This window comes from Truncatella angustata, assembly GCF_020726525.1.
Source record: "Truncatella angustata strain MPI-SDFR-AT-0073 chromosome Unknown BKA67scaffold_2, whole genome shotgun sequence".
NCBI lineage: Eukaryota > Fungi > Ascomycota > Sordariomycetes > Amphisphaeriales > Sporocadaceae > Truncatella > Truncatella angustata.
Window position 1 is genome coordinate 1,748,297 of NW_025763382.1, and position 7,749 is coordinate 1,756,045.

Below are 7,749 nucleotides of genomic sequence, written 5' to 3' on the forward strand. Positions count from 1 at the left end.
CACCTAGTTATGGTGCCAAGACGGTAGATCGCTACCCTCCCCTTCCGCCCAGCGGCCCATGATTCGATGGTCGTATCGATGGGTGGTAGGCTGGAGACAGACCTTCCTGGCAGAGTCTGGGTCGATCTGTTCGGGGGGGTTGATTGCGGCTCCATTCTCGCCAATACAGGCTGAATGGCCCGCTGGACCTGCCCTCTCCAGGATTTCTGCCATGGGCCATGTATTGTACGGCAAGCCAGGCTTGCCAGGAACACGACACGACGACTTACGTTGTGCACTTCGCAATGCATCTCTCCCTCTTCCTTTCCACTTGCCATGGTGAGTCGTGTCGGACTTCCGAGAGTCTCGATAAGCTCAGATCGTCGCGTGCTAGTCGCTTCCCAAAGTTTGTACACCCCCCGAATCTTCTAATGATTAGTGGCACTTGAGAAATCCAAGTTCTCGCGCCAATCAAAGCCACGCCTTGCGCATGGTGATCTGCACGGATCAATAAAACGGTCGCCCACTCTCCTTTACCGTGGTAGACCGTACAAGTGCTACGAACCCGCACCCGATGCACCCTGCTGTGATCTGAGACACCCGATCGAGGAACAGCCCATTGCATGCAGACCCTCGAAAGAGTCTACGGGGCTGCGCAACTTAAGGTTCTCCGTCGCGATAACAACAAGAACGGGGGCAGTGGTAAAACTTACTTGCTGTAAGTTGCGTTCCGAAGCAGAGTTGCATTCGACTTGGAACCCGCGAGAATTTCTCCTTTCACTGCATGTGATGTCAGAGTATCCGTACTTGGTTCTTCCACGGCCCCGCTATGTACCAGGAGACAAACGGCGGCGCCATACACTTTCCCACTGCTCGAAGATCCTACGCAGTATAAAGTTTCACTTAGTGCTGGGCATGGATATTTACCACGTGCCACTGCAATCCCCTTTTCGGTCGCAGACACGCACTATGCGACCCACGAACTTACCATTTCAGATTAATCTGGTATGAAAAATTTAGAGAAACTGCGAAATCGAGTCGCGCAATACGCGCCTTGACTTCAGCTTGGTAAGCAAGCTCGGAATCTCTCTGCAATGATCCAACGGAGAACCTTGTTCAAATACTCATGGATAGAGAAGTCTAGGAAGACGTTTGGTTTTCTATGCTCTTACGTAGCTGCCGATGACAACAGGAACATAAGCTGTAATCTGTGTCTTTAATCCTCGATCCCCATAGTTGGCCCTTTACGCCGTTGAAAATCGGAGATTACAAAACGACTCGTCACGATTCGATGATTAAATGCATAAATATATGTTGAGCGTCAATGCCTGTTCAGTAGACTAGAATAATAATAAAAATGAAGATGGTATCGGAAACAAATATGGAAGAAATACAATTCTAGGATCGCCTCTTCTGTATCCTGAACACCTGATCGTACAAGTTTCTAGAAAACAAAACAAATTCAACATGTCGTCACAGTGGGTATCATCTTCAAAAAAAAGAAAAGAACCCCGTTCAAATACTCCGAATGCTCGTTATGATGACCATCTCGGAGGTCTTCCGCCCCTCACGTGACTCTATTCCTCGTCGACACCGTCCATAATCCCATGTTGTCGCCCCCTTCTGCTACCCAGTTTCAACATACTCAGGCGCTTTCGCACGCCTCCGAGCTTGGGGGCGCTGTTGTCGAAACTCTTTTCTGAACCTCTCTCTACAATACCGACCAACTCACTGCTCTTGCGAGCCACACTTTGCATCCAATCTGGTGTGCTGTTCTCCGCGTTTGCCTTGTGGTGCAGGAAAGGGTCTGCACTGATGTTGGTCTCGTGGGACGGTGTACGGAAGAAGCTCATCCTGTTGTCCCTGCTCCCGCTGCGCTCACGGGTGATGTGGCTTGGTGGGAGGGTGTTGGTTTCACTGTCGCCCGAGGTGAAGACGTTATCGCCGTTCGACTCTCGTGATTCTTTGCGTCTGCCGCCCAGAAAGCTGAGCCGCGTACCTCGCTGCTTGAGCGAGATAGGCTGTGCAGCAGCAGCCTCTTCAACAACGCCAGTGACCAAGGCATACCCCTCATTATTTTGCTTCACCGGCGAACCTTCTGTGATAGGTGAATTCCTCCGCCAAGTTGGTGAAGGGGTAGATGTGGTGATTTCGCGACTTGGCTGAGGCGGGCTGAAAACCTCGATCTCTGGTGCAAAAGTTTGCTCGAAGACTGAGAGAGTAAGTAAGTTTGAAGGAATCGACGACACAAGGTGACTCACGTGGATACAAATCCTTGTAGCCCTGGACAAGGATGGTATTCTTGCTCAACGAGAAACTGGTCAAACACCGCTTGATCATGATAGCATGGTCAACCAATGCCATCTTGATTGCTGTCTCCTCAACGTCAAACTCGATCTCATAATCCTCTTCCCCATCGCTGTCCCGACTAGGCAGGAGTTGCCTGTAGCGCACAACACTATTTTCGGATTCGACGTTCAAGGATATGGCAATGGCATCTACCATTAGTTGAGCGACCTCATCATCTTCGGATAGTCGCTTTTCCACCACGGTCATCTCTTGCGTTTTCCGGACTATACGCTCAATGGCTGTCTGTCTAGCAGTAAGTCGGAGCTCCCGGACTTCAATGATTTCGCTGCGACGTAGAATGGTTGGAAATGCTTCCTCAGTTTTGTACAAGATCTTCTCGGCAAAATGTTCATGCGCTGGACCAGACGTGTCTCGCTTGGACGTGATAGAGAATAATTGCGGGTGAGCTGATAGGAGATAATCGCGAATAGCCTGCGGAACCTTGGCGCGCTGGAATACGTGATGATTGAGGTCTCTGTGCGGGCTCAGTGAGGAGATGACCAAGAATTGACCTTCAACCTCACTGTCAATGTCACCGTTTGCGATTATCTGCGCTGCGGGATACTGTTCCTGCATGCGATCGGTGAATGCAGACGTCCTTTCTGTGGGACATCCTTCGTAGACATATTCCTTGTCACGCACATTTGGTGAGAATCCTAGACCCTTAAAGACAACCTTGAAGTATTTAGGTACAAGCTTGTCGCTCTTGGTCAGCGTTTCATAGATATTAGCAATGGCACGCTCCGTTCGTGCGAGCTTGGCAAACTCGAAAACATTATTTTCGTACTGGTATTGCAGGTCCTTATAGGCGGCTAAAGCACTGCTCCAGGCCTCACCGTCCTCGAAATGCTTGATCATGTCAAAGTATATGCGTTCTTTGCGTTCGAACTGAGATTGTGCCGGAAATTCGGGGTCCGACAGCGCAGGTGCACTCTTGATTGGATTCCAATCGTAAAGATCGGCATGGAGCCGTAGTGCCAAGCCAGCTTCAGCGTGGTTCCTGGCATCTGCTTGGAGCCTAGCAAGTTGATGGACGTAGCGGATGAAGATTTCCTCCTTCTGCATATCCCGTAGGAATTCCATCAGACGCAAGCGGCTGATGAGCTGAGAAGCTGCACTACTGCCTTCACCACTGTGGACAGCAACAAGTAGATCAAGGAATTCATCGACAGTGCTGATGAGATCTTGCAGAGCGGCATAAAGCGGCTCATCCTCAGCTTGCGATAACGATGCAAAACGGTCCAGTAGCTCGGTTATGAAGAGTTTCTGAAGAACGCTTTCAGTCATCTGCTTGTCTTTGAAGTAGTAATCCAGATAATCAATCATCTCCGTCTGGATGACTGTAAGATCCTCGCTCAAGGTCCATTCGCTGACAATCATGGTTTGCAGGACCTCGACAGCCATGTTCCTCAGACCTTCATGCACGCTGAGACAAAGCTCGACGATGGGCCCTACCAAGGTGGGCACATATTGAACTTGATAGCCTCCCATCTTGCCCAGGCCGTAACGCGTACGATCATCATGCGTAGTCTCCCACCCGATAGCTTCCCAAGTACGCCGTAGCAGTTCTGCGCCATGTTCTCTGACATCCCCCGCGATCTTCCAAACCGCTCGTCGTTTCTGCTCAGGAAAGGTTTCAAGTGCTAAGCATCCATTGCTCACCAGTTTGAGGAGTGTAGTGAAGAACATTTTCCAGAGCTCCGTATTGAAGCTTTCTGCTTCATCAGGATCTGGTAGACAATTCTCTAGCATGATGCCAGCAATGTATTGTAACGACTTCATTGTAGACTTGTGGTGGAAAATGTGTACACTCAGCCAGGTTGACGGGAACGCCTCTCCCTGAAGAATGCTCATGTGTACTTGTAGGGCGTTATGGACCAGAGATTGAGTCTCCACTTCATCTAGCTCTTCAAGCTGCATACCATGGGGTGAGTTGGACAGTGCTGATAAGACAGCCGAAAGCTCGATGAGAGCCTCGTCGAATCGTGCAGTGCCTTCGACCGCTTTGCTGGGGAATGGATAAGAGAACGGGAAGAGTAGGGAGAGCCGGCTTTTCGGCTTGATCTCTGTTTGCTGGATCGCGAGATATGAGTCAAGAATTTTAGGGATGTGGTCCGGAATCTCCGGTCCGAGATGATCAACTTGGCTGGCAATGACGGAGCAGCACAACCTCACTTGATCTTTCCACTGCTCCGAGACCGCATCTGGGGAACCCCAGTGAGGCGCGATCCAGCGTACTGTGTTGGCGCTAAGAGCTGACCGCTGTTCTGGCAGGGAAAAGAGATCGAGTTTGGAGTAGTTGATGATGAGGACAAGCTTGTAAAGAACCAACTTGCCCTTGACCGTTGCACACGAGTCCATGAAGTCAATGGCAATGTGCAGTATTTCCTCCGTACTCATCAGGCCTGTCAGTTCAGGCAGCCATGTATGAAAATGCTGCACTGCTAACGTCTGACTACCAACCAGGACGGCTTTGGAACTTCGCATCATCCTGTCCAGGGCTTTGAATATAGACTGCAGATGCCGCGTGAAGCCTGGGCTCGTATTCGTAATACCAATACCAGCTTCCTTTGCTTTCTGCTGATCCCGTGCATGAGTGATGAACTTGAGGATATGCCGGGCGACCTTCAAAGTTGCTCTCAGTTTCCTTGCGGTTTCTGGCTCCGTGGGTTTTGAAAGTAGTCGCGTGAACGATCTGACCAGGCACGTTGTCGCGAATGGGTAGTGGAATTTGTTCTCGGCATACTGGTCCACGAGAGGTCCCAAGTTGAACCTCCGATCATGAACAATTCCAAGAACGCGGACAACAGCCATAAATACAAGATCTTCGTACTCGTCGTTGTTCTGATACTCCACCAGAATCCCGAAAAGGGCATCGAGAACGTCGTTGAGCAGTTTCACGACCTCGATTTCTGGCACGAAGATCAGCTGCTTTAGCAGACCCGGTATCTCTACCTTTGGTTGTTCCTTCCACCTGAGCAACCCGAGTACTATTCTGTCTTGCGAGAATCTCGTGCTGCAGAGATATGTCTGGACCTTCAACGCAGCAAGTGGTCCAGTAACATCGCTCGGCTCGCTCCTAGTGCCCCAGGGCAATGTAAGGTAACCACCCCTTCCACTTGGGCCAGCCTGCGGTGTTTGCGTAAACTCGTCCAATTTGTAGAGCAAGAGCGTGTGCGCTCCGTCCTTCACAAACGCTTGTTGATCCCACAATGGAATGTAGCTGACAGCGAAAGGAGTATTTGGCATGTCCGACAGCGTCATGATCAAATGTGCTGACAGCACATCCGGGGGCTGCAAGCAAAGCCGCAAAGTCTGGTTCCATGGCTCACCTCTTTCGACTGCAAACGACTTCCACGTCGTCAATGCCTCGCTGTTCGAGGACGGGAATATGCAGTTTTCAATCTTTTCGCCTGTTTGTCGCCGAACCTCCAATGTCAGCATTAGATTTCCACCAAGGATATTCCCCGATATGGATGTAGCGCTACCGCCATATCGTGATATTAAGTTCTGACGTGAGATGAGCGCCTGGTCCAAAGTCACATAAATGTCAGATCGTGTTTTAGTAGGGGCACCAGAGAAGCCCATCTTGTTTGTTCTGGTAATACCAGCCAGGAGGGTTGGAGTTGACTTGATCAGGACGTCTGCGTCAGGACTGTTGAACGCTTTCAGATGCACCTGTAGTCGCTCTGCCCTTCTCGATTTCTCGTACTGTCCAGACTTGCTGTCCAGAAGGTGGTGTATTAGATCGTCCCAATCGTCGCCGTGCTCCTGTTTTTCTGACGATAAGTTGGATGATGGCGCCCAGATGGTCATGACATGCTCGGTCTCCTCAGATTGTTTCATGATTTGGTTCAACTTCAGGACTCCCATTCCGACCATGCGGTCCGCCGCCATGTGCATGATCTGGTTGCCTTCCGCTGGCCCAGAACCAGTCCTGGACCCCGCAGTGCCAGGGGGCAAGCTACCGTCCCGACTCTCTTGGTTGTCAGTCTTGGGTCGCTCTTCGGGCTGTTCAGATAGTGAGTCGAGTTTTGTTCCTCCCCTAGAGAACGCAGACCTCGTCGATCCCCACATCAGACTCCTTCTAGAAGACTTGGTTCCGTTGGCAGATGTTGGTGTTTTTTCCTTGTTGAATCCGGTCATGGCCTGAGCAACTGTTCCCGACCGAGATGCTGGTTTCCCGACGACTATCTGTTGAGGTGCACGAACCTTGACCACGAGGTACAGCTCGGAATCCGATGATGGCGCGTCCCCGATTTCGCTTGACGCCAGATCGGTGAAAAGCGTGCGCATCTGTGCATTGCGGGCCATGTGTCCCATTGTGCCACCTGCCGGCACATCGATTATGTAGGTTTCCGATAGAGCTATCGGGAAGCCTCCAATCGGTTTGCTCACAAGATATACCACCAAGGTCGTCACCTCATTGGACGATCCGGCGAAGCTTCTTACATCAACGAGCAGGTGGTGCAAAGCTGTAAGTTCTACGTGTGGCTGTGGCGGCTCGTTCAAGAGACTCATGACAGATTGTAATTTGGTGATTTTAACGACCGAGTCCTCACCTGTCAAGACTCTTCCTCGCTGTTTCGGATCGCGAACTATGACTTCACCCCCACAGAGCTTGTTGCCTCTGACCAGGTCCCATACCGTCTTCTCGCGCAGAGCGTGGTACTCGTGCGCTGTGAGTACGTTGTGTAGGAACTGCCGCCGGGACAGATCTAGAGTGTTAATTAGCTGCGCGACGGTTTCTAGTTTTGAGTACTGGCGAGAGAGAAGGAGCTCATGGAGATTTGTAGAGTGCCATTCGCGTAGGCATGATGCAATCTCGTCTATTAGGGGCTCTGATATGGATGTGGGTGTCTCGTCGCCTATCTTGAGCATCGGGACCGGGGCTGGTGGCCTGGGTGTGCCAGGATCTCTTTTCGCTGGCAGAGAGAATTTAGTGGTGGTGGCGGTGGTACCGCCACCTCGTGCCGTGAGACTGGTGGGCGAGGGTAAACCATCGTTTCTTTTTTGCTTCCCGTCAATATTTGACTTTGGACGTTTCTTCTCGATGGTCGTGACTCCACTCTTGCCCGAATCGCTCCCGAACCGGGCGGGCTCATCTTCTCCTACATAGCTTGCGTTGTCATCGGTGGACGTCTCGTCTCCCTCACCTAGAACCTCGCGTATCTCTACACAACTGCGCGGGAAGATGCCGGAGAAGACGCGTGCCTCGAGAGTCTGGCCTTTGGAGCATGTGAGGCCGGCCAACAGCGAAGGAGGTGCTAGCAGGTATCCGCGCAGCCACTGGCCATCGGGGGTCTCCTCAATGATGTAGAGGTCGTCGCCAATTTCGAGAGGAAGCTCATTGTCGGCTTGGGTGCTGAAGGGGTAGGTCGCGACAGCGAAGGCAATGCGCGGCAACGGCTGCCACGGCAT

At 51.4% G+C, this 7,749-nt stretch overlaps 2 protein-coding genes across 2 annotated transcripts; both read right to left on the reverse strand.

Annotated features, from left to right (window-relative positions):
• Positions 1–3: 3 nt before the first annotated feature.
• BKA67DRAFT_531972 (uncharacterized protein) lies at positions 4–970 on the reverse strand (the record flags this gene model as incomplete). Its single annotated transcript, XM_046099461.1, has 5 exons — positions 4–193; positions 270–622; positions 693–759; positions 815–861; positions 968–970. 5 exons carry the CDS (start codon positions 968–970, stop codon positions 4–6), a joined length of 660 nt encoding a protein of 219 aa, XP_045960950.1.
• Positions 971–1,556: 586 nt separating this feature from the next.
• On the reverse strand, positions 1,557–7,749 carry BKA67DRAFT_511818 (SH3 domain-containing protein; the record flags this gene model as incomplete). The annotated part of the gene is made up of 2 exons (XM_046097427.1): positions 1,557–2,191; positions 2,241–7,749. 2 exons carry the CDS (start codon positions 7,747–7,749, stop codon positions 1,557–1,559), a joined length of 6,144 nt encoding a protein of 2,047 aa, XP_045960951.1.